Raw genomic sequence first — 18,988 nt, 5'->3', positions numbered from 1 at the left:
AAGAGCCTAGCAAGCTTCTTGTTGCAAATGGTGTGCTGCTTAGTCTGGAGGCTGCAGATGCACTAACGCCTACATGCATATGCTAAAGGCAGCCCCAGCAGAACTCACAAGCATACCACAGGATAGTGTATTGGACCATGTTACCCATCAGTGGTATAATTTTGTACCACAGTCCTGTATCTCGTCTTTGGCTTCGCATGTAGGTTGGGTAGATCTCAGGGTTGGCTGGGCAGGACTTGTTGACCTTCCACAAAAAGCAGAGGAGCTGGTGGCAGCTGATGGGCAATTAAAAAAAACCCTTGGATTTGCAGCTTGGTTCATGTATGCTGCTGCTGGTAGTATAAATCCTTATGCACACTGTGATTTCAGCTGAAGGGACTGGCAGTCAATACAGTGTGTGTAAACCCTCTGCAAGATTGCATTCTAATGTTCATGCATTGTCTTTATGTATTTAAATGTATATTTAAAGCATTTCTTATCTCAGTGGTTTGTTTGTGCCATAATATGGACACCTTTATCTAGATACATTAACTTTGTTACTCACATATTCATTTTTTCACCATTTTTGTTATAAAAGATCATACTTATATGTTGACTTTCTATCCACTTTTCCTGGTACTGCAGAGTAAACAAAAAACAAAAGGTATTTTTATTTTCTGGTTATTCTTATCTTGTTTTACACAGTTGAAGTCCTATATTTAAAAATCCAAACATACATCTTCCTCTCAAACTTCTTTACTAAGAGTAGCACAGTGCTGTCAAAGATTCACTTTTTGAGAGTCTCAAATGATCTTCCAATGTTTTTGTGTTCTGCAGGTATGCTTGGAGGACTACTGAGTGGAGTGAATGTCGTGTGGACCCATTGCTTAACCAGCAGGATAAAAGAAGAGGGATTCAGACAGTACTATGTGGAGGAGGGGTACAGACTCGAGAAGGTTACTGTGTGCAAGCGAATGAAAACCTCCTTCTTTATTTAAACACTCTCAAGGAAAAGGAAGGTAACTGGAAATTTGTTGAACGCTATGAAAATGAAATGCAAGGATTACATTCTTAAGCACCATTACAGTTATAAAAAAGGCAAAACAATAAAAGTGAGACTGAAATGTGACCCTGGATAACATTCTGGTAGTGTATGTTTGTGGGATAATAGTAGATTGGCATTATGTAAAAGAAGAAAGGAGGAATATATATATTGTGTTCATCCCACCAGTATATGTAACATAGCCTTTCTTTAAAATCTATCAATTTATAGTCTTAACCTCTGCCTGTTTTCACATGCCTCAGCATGTCACACAACAACTTTCTCTATGGCAACAACTTCTAGAAAAACAGTTTCAGCAGCAGTGCAGATTTTATGTAGTAATTCTTAGCATTCAACAAGTAACAAACAAGCATGTCCACAGAATATAAAACATTCAGCTTATTATATTTTTCATATGATAAAAGTGTCAGTGAACCTTCTAGAAATTTTAATAGACGTTCAGTATAATTAAGATTATTATTATTAGGCATGATTATCTGTGGATTTATATCTTCAGTAGGTTTGCTAAATTCAGTTCTCTTGGTTACATACCTAGTGGTAGGCCACCACAGGAACCCACTTATGCACCAGTGATACAGTACAAGTGGAATGTGAAACGGAATGGGTCCCATGCAGGGTGGTGAAATATAATGCCACGTACAAAGACTTTAAGCATTTTTCTGTTTTAACTTTCAAGTGTGGTAATGTTTATGATTATTTCTGCCTCATGTCAACCACAATGACTTACTTGTGAATCTATATATATATATATATATATAAAATCTATCTATCTAATCTATCTGTCTAATCTATCTATCTATATATGTGTTTGTGTGTATGTGCGTGTTTATGTGTAAATATGTATATATGCATATATATGTAAATATATATAGTGGCTGTATATATATATATATATATATATATATATATATATATATACACACACACACACACACACACACACACACACACACACACACACACACACACACACACACATAGTAACTAAATCCGTTTTACCTCTGTGACACATGGAGTGAAGTATTTGCTCTAATCCAGATGACTCAAGTTCAGTTAACAGCTTGGGAACAGGAGCAGGGATGAGGGGAGAGTTGAGAGGAAGTGGATTGTCCTGGCTCACATGTGGACTGGAGTGGACAGGCACACTTCTGTAGCTGAACCATTCTTGGATATCATGGTTGTGTGGGTTTGCTGCCTGCAAGGTGTAAGGCTGTGTCTTAGTCTGTGGCATGGATACTTATGCCACAAAGCCCATTACACAGCTTTCCTTTTTTATTATGCGTATGTGCAGTGCAGAGAACTATGGGTAGGCATAACAAAAGAAGTGCCCTGATGGATGCCTGAATAATGGCTATGCAGTCGTCTTTCACTCTGTGCAAGTGAATGGTCTAGGCAGAGATCAGCTCATGTTCATCAGGGAATGAACATAGATCAGTGGGAGCTGATGGCTGATAAACATCAGAGACCAAAACTTATTTAATCATGTAAATTTAAATGTTTAAAACCTGTCTGCATTGATGTCAGTGAAACTGAAGCAAGCCAGAAAGCTTAAGTCAGGTCTGGGATCCCTCCTGTGATCCAGACGGTGACAGGACTAACAAGAAGCAGAGTACCGAGGATTAGACCAGATAAAATCATTAATGTCAAAGAGAGATGCCAAATGTTGTATTTCAGTGTGTTTTTTTTAAATGCTATAGTGTGTTGTATTGGCTTAGTTAATAAACTTTTTTTCCATGCATAGACTAAAAAGTCAGAAATACAATATTCAACTAAGTAGTATTCTATGGATGTGCAAATTATCAGACTTGTGTATCAAATCAGACTGAATAGATGCTTTGGAAATATTTCTCAAGCTCTAGCATGAAGGGTCCATCACCAAGAGATCTATGTATAAAGTCTGACCATTATAGCAAATCACAGATAATAATTATTATTTTTTATTTATTTATTTATTGTCCGGGAAAGTCCACTGGGCAAGAAACCCATTTTCAGTGGAGGCCCAGGGAGAAAAACTCCCCAATATGCTTAAAGTACAAAAGAAATAAAAGGTCAAATACAGAAAAATATACATTAGTAGAGGTACACACATTGAAATACAGAGATAGTACAAAAATAGCACGAAAAATATATATAAATATATACATAGCTTTGGTCAGGGGTATAGGTACAATATGAATAGTTAAAATATGTTGATATCACCATGCATTACAGATGTGAAGTTGATACAGTTCAATCAGGGAAACAGATTCATCAGTGTAGATTCAGACTCTATAAATGTAGGAGAGTATTAGTACAAGAAGGAAAAGAGTTAAACATGAAGGTTTAGACTAGGATCTGAAAAGTGAGATATGTAGGAATTAATGAGGCTTGCGCTTTACTTTATAGGAGCAGGAAGGATTTTTTAAATAGTGAATATTTAGAGCAAATGATAAAAACAAAGAAAAATACTGAGCAGGCAAACGTACAACCACAAACAACTAATATAATATAAAAAACAATATAAGAAAACGGTCGTAAGATGTATGGCAATAAAAACATGTAGTTTATTTCTCAAGTACAGGTTAGTGCTTTCACCGCCATTCCGGTGGCTTCCTCAGACCATAATGATAACAATAATACATTTGAATTAAGTACATTTCAAATTACTCACATTTTGTGCCTCCCATTAAGCAAATCAGTTACACCTGTTACATTCAAGTTACATCCTCACTTCCTAGTACACTAAGCGCAAGTTCCCTTCTGAAACTCATGTCATCCAGCAATCAGAGGCTTCCATTTAAAGGGGAACAGCCTAATAAATGACATAACCAAATGTTTTATTGTTATTATTATGGTCTGAGGAAGCCACCGGGATGGTGGTGAAAGTGTTAACCTATACTTGAGAAATAAACTATGTTTTCATTGCCTTACCTCTTATGACTGTTTTCTTATACTGAATTTTTAGAGCAGCTTGAAAGGGTGTCGGGGAGTCTATCTGAGTAATGTAGGAAGAAAGGGCATTCCATAGTTTAGCAATGCGATGGGAATATAGGCAGTGTCCTGCTCTTTTGTTGGGTTTGGTTACATTTAATAGTTGCTTGTTTATGGACCAGATGGTTCTATTAGGGATGTATGTGTGTAAGATAGACTGGAGTGCAGGGCAGTTGTTAGGTTTAAATATTAGTTTGTGGGCAAGAGTTAGCTGCATGTAATAGAGATATTGATCAAATTCAAGCCAAGACAAGTTTGAAATGGCTTTGCAGTGGTGTGAGTGGCTGGGCAGACTGGAAGCAAATTATGCTATCTTATAACAATAGGATAATAATTTGTTACTGAGAGATGTTTGGAGGTTTGTGAAAATGGGGCTTCCATACAGGAAGGAGGGGGCAAGTAGTGTGCTTGCAAGTTTTATTTTTGTTTATCTAAGTAGAGTTTGTGTCGGTATAGTTTACCAAGTTTGAAATGTTTTTTTTTTATATATTGTACTGAGAATGTGCTGTTCTAAGGAGAGTTTGTCATCAATAATAATTCCTAGAAGTTTTGAGGTGTTTACCCTTTCAATTTCTGCATTGTTTTGTGAGAAAATCTTAAATTCTGATACCGGGGGGTTAGATGAAAATAGTAGCAATTTAGTTTTTGGGGTAGTTCAACATTAATTGAGCTTCATTTAGCCAGGTTTCTATTGATGTTAATGCATCTCGTGTGATTTTCTGGAGGCTGGAGAAATTGTTGGCAGAGGAGATGGCTTTATTAAGGTTATTTGTGAATATATTAAAAGGTAGGGGTCCTAAAATAGATCCTTGTGTGGCTCCTATATCATTGGCCAGGTGCTCTGATTATTGGTTTAGCCATCTAACACATTGTTGACAACTGTTTAGGTAGGTGCTGAATCAAGTTATCACACTTTGGGAGCATCCTACTTTTTTCTAATTGTTGTAATAACTTAGTTTCTGACACTGTGCCAGATACCTTTAATAGGTTTAATAGGAGTACAAATGTTCATAGGCCAGTGTCAAGGGCTTTATTCATAGTATCAGTGAAGGAGAGTAAGGCTGTGGTTGTGCTATGCCCAGGATGGAAACCATGTTGAGTGGGGGATAGGAGGTTATTATTAATGAGGTGTTGTAGTAGCTGGGTTTAAATAAATGTTTCTAAGATTTTTGATAGTGGGGAAAGTATGGATATTGGCCGATAATTTGAGAGATCATGTGTATTTCCACCTTTGTGTAAAGGAGTTATTATATACTTTTCCATAGGTAGAGGACATACGATTCAAAGACAGAATGATTAATAAAAATACTTAGGGTAAGCTATTGATTTGCCTGAAAGTTGTAAGTATTCAGGAGGTAAATTATCAACAGAGAATGACCAGGGTTTTAGTTTGCTTAGCAATTTAAGAATGAAGGATGTAGGTACTTGTTGACGTGAAAAGCAGAGAATGGATGGGATATTGTCAGTGGTTAGCCTGGTAGATATAGAGTCCTTTTGTGTGGTATTTTGGGAGTTGAGGCTAGTATTAGTAGATTAAATTTTGACTAGTTTTTTATGGTATCTATGAAGTGGGTGTTAAACATTTGTGCAATCTGGAGAAGGTCTTTGTTGGGAGAGGGTGAAGTATTTTTTATGTTTCCTGGATTAGTCAGGGAGGATACAGATTTCCAGAATTTCTTTGGGTTGTTTTGCTGTGTGGATAGTTGTGAGGAGAAATATGATTTCTTATCATTTATGACTAGTTTTTTTGCTGTATTGCAAAGTTGTTTATACTTTTGGTCATTTGCCTGAGTTCTACTTTTTTGCCATTCTTTCCAGGCTCTGTCTCTGGTGATGAGGGATTGTTTGCTAATCTTAGTTAGCCAGGGGGCATGATTATTCTTTATTTGTTTGGTGCAAAGGGGGGCTAGGCTATTTAATATATTTAGAAAGATGTTATTAAAATAATCTACAGCTTCATCCAAGAGCAGAGTTTTTATTGGAGTCCAGTTTTAGAATGTAAGATACTGCTGAATAAGTTTTGATCAAAGTAGGCAAGGTTTCTGGAGGTTCTCTATGAGTGTGTTTTGGAGATTTGTGTGTGGTTTCTAAGGGTAAAGACAGGTAGGTGGTCACTCAATGTGTTTGAGAGGGTGTTGGTATTGGAGTAGTAGTGGGGGTGAGATACAAAAATCCAATCTAATGTAGTTTCAGCTCAGGTATTTAAAGCTCGAGTGGGCTGTGTGACAAGCTGTGTGAAACTGTGTAGGTTAATGCTGGCAGCAGGGGCTTTGGAGGTTAGGTTTAGCCCATTGATATTAGTGTCACCTAGAATGATAGTTTCCTGGGATATATTTTGGTTTATCCAGCATAGAAAATCTTCTAAATTGGGGATATTTTGACCAGGGGGAATGTAAATGACTGCAATACAGAGTTGTTTATTAGAATTTATTTGGAGGGATGTCATTAAGATCTCAGTGTTATTAAAATGTGGATGGGTTTGTGATGTATTGTTATTGTTAGTGAGTCTTGATAAAGTAATGCAACACCCCCTCCTTTTTTGTGGGGTCTGTCATTACGAAGGATGTTATATTTAGGAGTTAGGATTTCAATGTCAGATATATGTGTTTTTAGCCATGTTTCAGTTATTGCTACAATATCTGAGGAGTGGTGACATAGCCAGGATTGAAATTCAGTAATTTTGTTACACAGGCTTCTTGCATTAATGGTTTTGAGAAACAGGCCCTGTTTTCTAGAGGGTTGAGTGTTTTTTGGCAGTTGGTTAGGGCCAGGATTGGGATGAATATCCCCACGTTGAGATACTGCTAGTAGGTGATGTATTATTGTTTGTGATTGGTGTGCTTTTATCATAAGTGATGAGCATGTTGGAACAGTTTTAGCTTGGTATTTGTAGGAAAAAATTTGGGTTTGCTAGTTGTAAGGTGCTGCTAGCTAGTAGAGATGATGAAATGCTGGGGTAAGTATACAGTTTGATTTGAAAAGGTGTGCAAGTGTTGCAGATGTTGGAGAAGCTAAATTTAAGTGGGTGTGGGGGGTGGTCAGTTGTGTTAGTAGGAATAGTATGGTGGTAAGGGTAGGAGAAATGAGTATGGGTGTTAGTTTGTGATTGATATTGCAGTTTAAGAATGGGGTTGGTTGTTTTTGGTTTAGCATGTTGAGAGAAAAGTAAGTTAGTGTTAGTGGTGAAGATGTGGAGGGAAGGAGAAAGTGTAGTTGTTGAAGAGCTTTTGCTATTGGATAATGATCTGAGTGGGAGGGTCTACAGGAAATATAAGAGTAGTGAAAGAGGGGGTGTCTGGGAATGGGGGCAGGGTAGGGAGCAGAGTGAGCCTGGAGCAAAGTGGAGGGTAAACAGAGCAAGTTGAGCCCTGAGGCCGAAGAGCCTGCAGCACACTAAAGAAAGCACAAAAAACAATCAGCCACATAAATAGTACATGATATTTAAATGATTAATGATGAATCCTTCTATCAGTTTTGTTCATTATATAAAAGGCAAGATAGTCGTAGGGTACCAAGTTGCCAACTCTGCAGCTTTATTAATCAGTGTACTGAAACTCTAAATATTGTAAAGATGTCTTTCTTTAAAAAAATAAATAAATAAATAAAACAGTGCAGTGTATTGCATTCCTAGTACAATGTGATGCATTCCTGTTTTTCAAATGCAAAAACAAGTTACAATTCTGAGGGTAAATTTTTGCAATTAAGTTAACAAAAATAACACACATTTTATATTATTCTAATACTCGATTTATTTTTATACTGATAGGTTTGCTTGTTTGATTTATGTTAACCAGGTAAATGAGATTTTCCTCTTTTTGCAGCCATGACCCAGGACCAGGGCACAAGACCAAGTATAAATACAATATCTATATTAGTCTAGTGAATCAATTAATTTGTTTTTTACAAGTCCGATGAAACTGGAATTTTCAAAGAAAACCCATACAAACGCAGGTTGAACACGCAAATGCCATGTAGACAGTGGCTTTGTGGTGAAACAGATTCCTAGTCTCTGACCATATGTCCTGGGCCTTTATATTAAAAAAGATTGAGTGCATGTGCATGTCTGTGTGTGTTTTTATATGTTCCATTCAGTGGATCAAAAGCATCGTTTTCTCTAGTGTTTGAGAAAAGCAATGAGTTTGTGCAGAGCTAGCTGGTATTCAATGCAGGCTCTATTGGTTTTGTGTTTGGTTAGCTGAAATTTATTTTATTTTCATTGCACGCCCATGTCTTTTTAAAGATGCTGGGAACACACTTGTATTTTGCTTTCTTCTTTTTCTGGGGGCTTATGTGATTCATGGGTTACTACACCTATCAGTACACATGAGCAGCACATTAAACTGTGCCACTGTATGAGCAGCTGTATTTCTAGAGTGTGAGGAAAGCAGAGTTTGTGCACCTGTTGGCTGATTGTAAATGTCATTTTGGTAGAGGTTATTTATCATTAATGGAGTTCATAATTGATTGGCAGATATATGTTCATGTCAATAAGGTTACAGAAGTGAATAAAAGGAAGAAAAAGATGTAAAATAATATGGTAAGAAATAAGAAAAAATGTAGAAGTAAGAACATCCCCTCGTTTACAGAATGTGTTTGTTTTGCTAAGACTGCATGTAACAAAGAATTACAAACTATTAAATTGAGAATGTTGAATGTTACACATCAGTATTTATCATGGTAGAAACTTAATGAATTATTAGAGACATATTAATGGCTGAGTTAATATAAAATTGTGTTGTGGACTTTGTACATAGTTATTTGATTATGTTTGTTAAATGTTAAAATTTATTTCAATTGTTAAAATTTAATAAAAAGTGTTTTTTTAAAAGAAACAAATGCAGAGGTGATATTTTAGCTTCATCAAATCATGGCCTACATAGTGATGAGGCTTCTATAACCACAAAACACTGACAGTTCAGTAATTAATAAATAAAGTACAAAATATTAGTAGGAAACTCATCTCTTTTCTTTCAACCTTTTAAAACATCAGAAGGTATAATGGACACAGAGAGCATTATTAACTCAAACCAAGAAAAAATTAAACAACTGCATGATCCTAATATTCAGCTCCATTATTCTCAGAATTGTGCATATGACTTTATCCTGAGATTGTCGTATTACTAAACAAGTATTCTGATCCTGTAGAAAGTGATGCAAAAGACAATAATTGCATTGTAACTTCAGAAGTCAATGTATTAGAAGGGAATAATGATGTTAGTGTTAACTGTTTTGTAATTACTAATAGGTCAGGCACTTGCACTAATTCACAAACTAGTATCACAAACTAGTATCTTTTATGAGTCCATTAATAGTCCTGAATTACTGATGACAGAAAACAAAGAGGAAAACAAGTCTGACCCGTTGAAAAAAAAAATACATTACCTGCAGTGACTGCCATTAATAGTACTATAACATACAGGAAAAGGACGAAATTAAATAAGACAGATAAATTTGTTGATGCAATAAGAAAAAAAAAGACAGACTGTAGGAATTATAATGTACTTGGTGATCCAAAACAGGAAGTTTTAATTCGGGGGGGGGGGTTCATCATTACTTAAGACTGCAGTAAAGAAATTATTCAGCTTGAACAAAAATTTATAACAGTCTTTGCTATCGGGACTGAAATTTGATAATGTCAGCAATATGATAAAAATGTTCCTAAAGAGCACTCATAAATGCCAATTATTTGTTATTCATGTGAGTGTTAATGATCTTAAGAATACCTCATTGAATCACATGTAGAACCTACTTCTAGAGGTCACTGAATAACTGGAAATCGGAAAGGTGAATTTTGCTTTAAATGAAATAATTCCATCTATGTCATTGGCTGATTACATGTGTAGGAAGGCCTGCATATTTAATGACTGGGTGTATAAGTTAAACTTTTGGATCTATTGGAAAGAATGTTTCAGTGACTTCAGGATGTTTAGCACAGGTATGTTACATCTAAACTCGCATGGTGCATCACTTATTGCAAGCAAAATTGTAGATCATATGGGCTGTTTTTTTTTTCTTTTATGTAGAAATAAAGGGATTAGTAAAACTACCCCTCATAATGATAGATCTGTTTCAACTCTAAAGTGATACTACTGTAATACTCATAGTCTAGGTATCACATTTAATAAACATATTGGTTTAATTCAAGAAAATAATTCTAAGTTAGTAACTACTGCAAAATCTTTCGGCACATCAGGACTTGTGTTAAGTGATTTTTATGAAATATGAGTTTTGACATGCCAGAACAGAGGAGGATGAGTAACACTGTGAGTATATAATGCAATCCCATCATTCCAGATAAAACCAGTACCAGATATAGAATGCATTACTGTCCATAATTAGGAATAGTGTGAATATCAGTGCCTAACAAACATGTAATCCTTGGAAAAAGACTTATCCAGTCCTGTAGTGTATATGTCATTGATGCCTGCTGACCAGGGAAATGTGTCTCTTGCCAGCCATTTGTAGAATTGCTTGTAATATCATGTAGAGAGAAGCATATTAAGCTAGAGTATGGTCTTAATGGCTGTATGCTTGTTCTACCACAGTGGTTGCAGGAATCTATTTTAATCTGGAACTTAAATTCTTTCTCTACTAGTCTTGCAACAAAGTCACCTTTACTATAAGAGAGGAAAACATGTCATAACAATTCCTGTACAGGGTACTGTGTTAATGTTGGTTAGATACAAAAAATGCCAGGAATGTGAAATGTTTTTGGAATAATCAGACCCTGAGTATAAGTAAGGCCTTGAAATAGTCTGCCACTTTTTAACATGAATCTAATACCATGTTACCCAGCCATTCATCCAAAAAACCCTTTTCAAAATGGTTATAGTGTCCTTCTTTCCAAATACATACATTTATTTTACTTCCAAAAGTAAACTATTGGATTCCAGCTGAATCATTAAACAGTAGAAAACAACCTCTTAAATAAAATTTGACAAAACACATGACCCTTCTCCTCACATGTGATGAAAAATGTGTGTAATTTAAAAACATAAAATCAAAATTTTAATAGTAAAAAAACTCCATGTTTTTAACAATATAAAAATGGTACAAAAACTAACACTTTAAATGACTACTTCTATAACTTTGTTGATCTCATTTTTAAAACACTGCTTATTGCTATTTGATAGTTTAACCCAAGTGGTTTTGTGACATTCACTTTTAATTGCCATTCCAATTCTTTCTCCTTGAACCTAGTTTCTCATTTCCCTCTTCTTTCACGCCTTATGAGCTTATCAATAATAAGAAACAACATTTTTTAAAAAGTTCTGTAGAACATGAAATGTCTGTATACTGAATTTTTTTATCCTTCCACTTTACATGATACTATTTTTCATATATCCTGCAATGTAGAGCCCTTTATGTTTTTCCACACATAGAATGCATTACAAGACAAACAACCAAACAACCCCATTTATTTTGTAACTAAACTGTCCAAAGCACCCTATTTTCCTGTGAAATCTACTTACTGCAGAACTCAAATCATCATGTATGTATTTGCAATATTTTCAGGCCCTACATTTCGTCATTGGTTTTATCTTTGTCCAGCTGACTCCAGTATTGCCTGTTACTCACAACTGCTTAATATTCCTATTTTTATCAAAAACAAAAAAAAAGATTCATTACTTAGCTTCTGCTTCACATTTGTGGTAAAAGCCAAGTCCCAATTCTTTTTAATAATAGTTTTAATACTCATCATGTCCTGTGTGTATGACAGTATCATTGCCTTTGTTTTTTCTATTGTATTATTGTCCTTCCTCCCCTTCATTTCAACCCCCTTTTGACCTACAATATGTTGAAAGTTTATTCAAATTCCAGCTCTCATTTCCTGACATATTTCATGTAGTAGGACATCATCAACAAAATGTGTTTTAATTTGTCCAGCTTTGTCTCAAGCATTGGGTCATCTGAAATAACATGGGGCAACAGAACAATATCTCCTTTGATGGAAGGGGTGTTAGCTGCCAAAATGTAAACCATACCTTCAAAAATGTTAGCTTTCTTTATAAAATTGATGAAAAACTGACTTCTCTCTATCCTTAAAAAAATTAACATTGAAAAATGGCAATTTCATTGTTATTAAATTTGTTAGTAAATTTAACAAGTCAGTCATTTGCCAAATTAACTTAATGAAATTGTCTAACTGTTCTGTTCCACAAAAAAAAAAAAAAATGTCATCCAAAATGATGCACATGTTGAGGTATTCTTAAGGGTCGATTTTAGAAGCTTGAGTTTTCAGACTCTCGAAATTCATATTGTCGAGGCAATATGATCGAGTTTCCGAAAACTCGAACTTCAAAAAAACAACAAAAATCTAGCTTTTTTCTTACATTTTTGCAGGGGGCACTCTGCATTTTATAAATACCAATTCCGAGATCGCACTACAGTGGGGAAAAGGGTAAATTCTCTCAACCACACTGCACTGAGATCTCCATTCAAAAGCTTTGAGTTTTTCCAAACTCAGTCATATTGTCTCAACAATATGAATTTTTAGTTTCTTAAAATTTGAGCTTCTGAAAGGGATTCATTCTTAATATACAGATTTCAGAATGTTAGTTTTTCACCAAATCCATATGATAGTAAACATATAAATAGCATATGGTGTTGCATATATTGGTACTCAGGAAACCATGTGAATATATTCACCATCGAAAGACAAATATATTTTTTAATTTTTTTTTAATTATTTGTGTAAAACGACAAAGCAGTATTATTTCCCTATACAACAAAAATATGTACTTTGTCAGTATGTCAGCAAACCAGTTCAAGCTGGTCGACAGACCATGATGCTTTGCCAGAGAAGGCCTTCACCTGTCGCCCCTGGGATTCCAGATACTGGCTAAGGCTCTTGCTGCCCCTATAGTGCCTTTTTTAGGCAAGGTTCAAATGACAAATTCAACACCGTAACAAGTACAGGCAAGCAAAAACTGAGGGTATTGCTACTCAATGCTAGAAGTCTAAACCTCAAAATGCACTCACTCGAAACATTCCTTAAAATGGAGAACATCGATATCTGTGCATTGACTGAGACCTGGTTCAAGGCTACAGAGAGCACCCCTGCATTACCAGGCTATAACTCATACCACACCTTTCCACCATCTAACCTGGACTGGAACACTAAAGGCGGAGGTGTGTCCATATTCATTAAGGATATCTACATGTCCAGGCTAGTTGCTCAGCATAATGCATCTGAGATTATCCAAGTGCAACTAACTTTGGGCAAAACTGCAATCCAAATTGTAGCTTGCTACAGATCCCCCACTATGCCCCAGGATTTCCACTCCTTTTTTCTTGATATGCTGGAAAATATTAGGGTTCAACCAAACACCCTAATGATGGATGGTTTCAGCTACCCCACCATTAACTGGGAAAACTACTCATGTACCAACTCCTTTGCTCAATGCTTTCTGGAATTCATAAATTCTAATGCCCTGGATCAACTTATCCACACCCCCACCAGGGGCAGAAATATCCTAGACCTAGTCATTACCAACATGAATGACTGGTGCTCCACACCTGAAGTCAAGTCCTCGTTGGTCAAATTTAACCATAAGCTAATCACCCTAGATATCCACAACCCACCCCCACCCCTCATTAAGGAAATCACTGTAAAAAATTTCTCTAAAGCCAACTTCATGCTTCTTAAGACAGAAGTGGTGAACTTCATGACTCCTATGCAGAAGGAAAATACAGTTACGACTGCTGAATCCTGCACAAATGCACTCTATATGCACTTACATGAGTGCATGGATCATGCTATTCCTAACAGAACCAAGATGCTATCCTCCAAAAAAGGAAGCCAATCTGGTGGTCCCCTGCCATAAACAAACCCTACAACATAAGGAAGAAACTGTTCCAAAAGAAAGTAAAATCCCATGAGTGGAGGAACTCCCTGGTCAGACTCAGTAAGAAGCTGAGATCCCTCATAAAATCCTCCAAAGCTAGCTGCAAAAACAAAATAACCACTGATTCTAAGGACAACTACAAGGCATTCTATAGCTATGTCAAGAATCTTAGTGGCATGGCAACACCCAGATCTGCTCTGGGTTACAGCACAGTGGCACAAAAATTACAGAACCAACTGATATTGCCAACATCCTGGCAGATAGGTTCAGTGCTAACTTTACCCCCTCTCACCCCCTAAAGGGCCCATATATTTGCCGGAAGAATGCAGACTCCATGTAATTAAAACTATGCAGGTAAAAACTGCACTCTTTAAAGCCAAGAACACAGCATCTATGGGACCCGACAACATCTTAGGCTGTGTTTTACACAAACTTCAGAATGAACTGGCTCCCCATCTAAGCACCACATTCAGTCATAGTCTCACATCAGGCTTTGTGCCCACTGAATACCACACAGTAACAGTCATCCCACTCCACAAAGAGGGAGCCACCACAGACCCTGAGGACTATTGCTCTATTAACCTGATGAGCTTGGTCTGTAAGGCCATGGAACGTATCATCATGGAACCTATAAACAAAGACATTGGTAAACTCCAGGCTCTGGACCCCACCCAGTTCAGGTTTGTGAAAGGCAGATCTTGCCTCCTGAGCCTGATTGACTTCTTTGAAGCAGTCACCAAAGCCGTAGACGAGGGTAAGGTCGTTCACACAGCCTATCTTGACCTCGCCAAGGCTTTCAACATCATCCCCCATTCTGGAATTATAGATAAACTCGCTAAAGTAGGTATAATTTTTTACATCACAAGATGGGTTGCCAATTAGCTCACTGACAGATCCACACTGTAAAAGTTGCAGACTCCAAATCTGACTTCAAACCAGTGACAAGTGGAGTACCACATGGTCCAGTCCTGGGTCCTCTCCTGTTTAGTATCTCCTTCTCTGAAGTACAGGCTAACATAAAGGTCTCTGGCTAATAAAGTTCGCAGATGACTGCAAACTAGGAGCCATAGTCGAGTCCCCAAATGATGTAGACATCCTACAGAAAGGCCTCACAAAGACAGACGCCTGGTATCAGAGCCATGGCATCAAGTTCAATGCCAAAAAGTGCATTGTCATCCACTTAGGTAAAAACTCTGTACCACATAGGTGGCAGTCTACTTAATGCCGAATGTGTGATAAGAGACCTTGGGACCCAGGTGGACAGTAGTCTCTCCTTTGATAATCACATCACCACAGTAGTCAGGAAATTCTTCTATGTGTCACACCTCATCACAAAAGTGTTCTCATCCTGGAAAAAAGAGGTCATTGTTCCCCTCTACTCGTCAATCATTAGACCCCATTATAACAATGCCCCTTTTGGAATGTACCTCAAAAGATATCTGCAACAGCTGGAAAGGCCACAGAAGTACCTCACGAAGAGGATTACCAGCCTCAAACAGATGCCCTATGCTGACCATCTCAAAAAACTACAGCTTTACTCTATAGCATATCACCTACTCCAAGGTGATCTCTACCTAACATACAAAGCTATGTCAAACCCAGAGCTGTTGGACATGCTACACCTAAAAAAATCCCAATCCTGCTGAGCTACATGCTCTAGGGACCTAAACCTTGTCATCACAATAAACAGAACATGCTGGAGGGATAGATTCCTGTCTCAGAGACTTCCCATATTCTGGAAGAAACTACCCATCTATGTCAAGCAGAGTTCCTCATTAGCACTCTTCAAGAAAACTCTTGATGAGTGGATGGGAAATAGGAAATTCACCCCGGGATCACTTCTGTGGCTCTGCTTGACAGGGGGACAGGAAAATAACTTTCTTGGGTGGTGAAAGCCAGGGAAACTTGTTGGCTAGGCTTACTTGGGCCAATAGCCTAGTATCTACTTATGAACCTATGAACCAGATATTAAAAAGATTCGTCACATTCAGTCACAAAAATAATGTCATCCAAAAATAACACCTCTGATAAAGATAACAAAAAAATGCCACATATCTCTCAAAATATGCTTACAGTCATCAAAACTATTTGAAACTTTCTGCCTGTATAAATAACTTGGTTGAAGTGCTAGATCCATGATGTTTTTGTGAACCTTCAGTATTCTGAAAATAACACATATTACTGGTTTATAAACAAATAAATTCTAATTCTGCCTGAAAATAGCATCCCTACACAAAGAAATCATTAAAAACACTTTTAGGCTAAGCACTGATCACTTCATTCTTAGACTCATCTTCATGTGTACCTACATCAAACAACATCAACATAATTTTGCCTGAATATTCCAGAGTCCATAAGCACCACTTCCGTTTTATTATGCATATATTTTTGTTGCGAACCAAGTAGTAATTGTTTTTCTAATGCTGTTTAAAGTATGAAAAAAACATTTCTTGAAATTGCACATAATTTCCCCTGCACAATATTTTTCAAAAACTAGTATCAAAGGATGGGGATTAACTGTGCTGTTTCTATGTAAACCAAGTGATCTCATTATAGGCCTTAGCTTCATTGTTAAATGTGAGACTAAACTTCATCTTACAAGTAAACAGTTTTAAATCTATTAAAATGTGGGTAGTTTCTGGAATTCTTTTTGTTTTTATTAGTTGTCATGTTAATGCTGGGTGTGCATGTTTTTGTTCTGTGATTATGTCTATTTCTCAAAGTGCATTTAAAATTAGATTAACTGACTATCCATTTGATACATTTCCCTTAAACGTACATTTTCCCATTTATCAATTTTGTTTTCTATGTTTCCTTTGTTATCAGTTTTATGATTTTTACATGTTAAGTTCTGCTGGTTGTTGTCATTTTATGGAATTGGTTATTAATCTGATGAAGTCCATTTTTAAGGAGAAAAGCACAATGTCTGCCTTCTGCAACATTTTTATCAGCTAGCACTTTTGCATTCACATGTCCTTTTATTTTTATTTTTCACCAGGTAATAGGATTTTGCAGGCACTATCCTGTCTGAAGGACATTTGTATTCGAGCAAAACTCATTTTTTAATTCTTTTCCATAGATGTTTTATAAGTCTGAATCATAAAGCCTTATGACAGATGTACTTTAAACATTGAGGATTGTGAGAGTTTACCTGAAGAGACAAACACATTTAACAGCTCTTTTAGTTTTCTTTTTCTTTTTGCCCCCATTTTCACTGAGGTTTACAGTGTAATTCATAATTATATAAAAAGACTAGTGTTTTTATTTAACACAGTTATCAGTTTCTGATATTTTGATTTAAACACATGTAAATGTATTGCACTTATTGTACCTTGCACCTTATTAATAGAATTACATTCACATAACTTTTGTAGATCAATCTAACTTTAGTGTAGTGAAGGGATTTTTGTATCTGTGATTGTCAAAGGTAAGCACTCTAGTACTTAATGCTTTTGGTGGAGTCATTCTTGGGAGAGTAGACTAAAAGTGACCTGACAAAAAAGTGATCCAGAAGTGAAAAATTGGCTCCCTATGATAGTTCAGTTAGATAATCAAGGAACCTCTCCCGTAACAGGGGTATTTGTCTCCTCCTTAGGAGCCAGACTTGGTGGTAGTATTCACCAGTTGCTGCTGATAACCAGTGATCTTTGTAGCCCAACCACGTAAAACCAGAAAACCTGCATGGAACTGCTATCAATCGTCCACCACTCACAATTTAAAGAGTGAAGGTCAGATAGTGTACAAGAGGAGTGGGAGGCGAGAGCTGGACAAATTAAGATGGACTATATACTGGTTGTGCAAGTAGACTTTTAGGAGATGGAATGTCATCTCACTGGTGGAGAGAGGAGACAATACTTGTGCAAAACTTGGAAAAGGATCAGCTAGATATATAGTTGGCCTTTCTGCTATGCTTAGGTCTGGTGCTAAAGCAATATAGTGGTTTCTCTCCTGCTCTGTAGCTGCTTCACAGGAAAATACCAAAGTAGGTGTGAGCATATTTGAGATACTTATCAACCAATGCCCAATGGGTACTGAACAAATGAAGTTTGTGTCAGTAGATGAGAGAGTTACCTTAATATGACTATAATTTGCAGAAAGAAAGGCTCTGAAGATTATTCATGTGTGTACAGATATTCAAATCAATGTATTAGTCTTCTTTGAACCTGTTAGGGGAGTTTTCAATAGTGTGTCACCTGTTTACTCTGTGGTCCTACAAGTCGTCTTCAGTGCTCAGACATGGAAAGATGGAAAAACTTGGGAGTGAGATGATTAGAAAGAAAGGCTTGCCTGATCAAAGCCAATGTGAAGAACTGCTACTGGACTTCTGCACTTGTCAGCGATTGTCCATTACAAGCACCGTGTTTAAGCACAAGGCTGCTCATAAGTGTACTAGGTACTATAACATCCACCTTCTGCTGAGGTTGTTGATAAACTTTGCAGTCATGACATCAGACCGGATGCCATATGTTTTGGGCACACACGCACGCACACACACACACACACACACACACACACACACACACACACACACACATGCATGCTCACCCGCAGACATACATACACAGACACACAGACACACACACACACACACACACACACACACACACACACACACACACACACACACACACACACACACACACACACACACATCTTCACGACAGTTACTAATTTGTCAATTTAACAGCTGACCTGGATGGTGTTAGATTAATCTTGGGTAACAAAATTATGGTATGAAGGTGTCTTGGAAGCATTTGGCAGATGCTGCTATGTGAGATGAGTACAATAATCACTTCTGGAAGTTCTTCTCCCATATTTCAAGTGAGGTCAAAAACAGGCAGTCTGAATGGACCCTGTTCAGGACCACAGTAATCAAAGTGGTAGGAAGAAGCTATGAACCAAAGGGTGATCAGGGATTGCTAATGGGTAACCTTGGAGACAAGTGATTAACACCAGTGATCATAAAAGCCATCAATTTAAAGAAAGAGGTCTTCAATGTAAGACTGCTAGTGGTTCTCCATATATGACCAATATACACTGAAAGGGCCTGAAGCCATTGACAATTATTAAAACAAACAACAGGAAAAGTAAAGTCATGGACACTGGGATTTTATCCCGTGGGCCTCCA

General features: G+C 36.9%; 1 protein-coding gene across 4 annotated transcripts in view; it reads left to right on the top strand.

Annotated features, from left to right (window-relative positions):
• THSD7A (thrombospondin type 1 domain containing 7A) overlaps nt 1–18,988 on the top strand; it is a 2,877,792-nt gene that overhangs the window by 1,292,825 nt on the left and 1,565,979 nt on the right. For all 4 annotated transcript variants that reach the window (XM_044066751.1, XM_044066750.1, XM_044066748.1 and 1 more), the window contains exon 4: nt 817–998. In XM_044066751.1, the coding sequence (XP_043922686.1) occupies nt 817–998 (182 nt within the window). The remainder of the gene's footprint in view (nt 1–816; nt 999–18,988) is intronic.

Source organism: Protopterus annectens, chromosome 3.part1 (genome assembly GCF_019279795.1).
Source record: "Protopterus annectens isolate FY-2018-M chromosome 3.part1, PAN1.0, whole genome shotgun sequence".
Taxonomy (NCBI): Eukaryota; Metazoa; Chordata; order Ceratodontiformes; family Protopteridae; genus Protopterus; species Protopterus annectens.
This window is presented reverse-complemented; position numbering and strand designations above follow the sequence as displayed.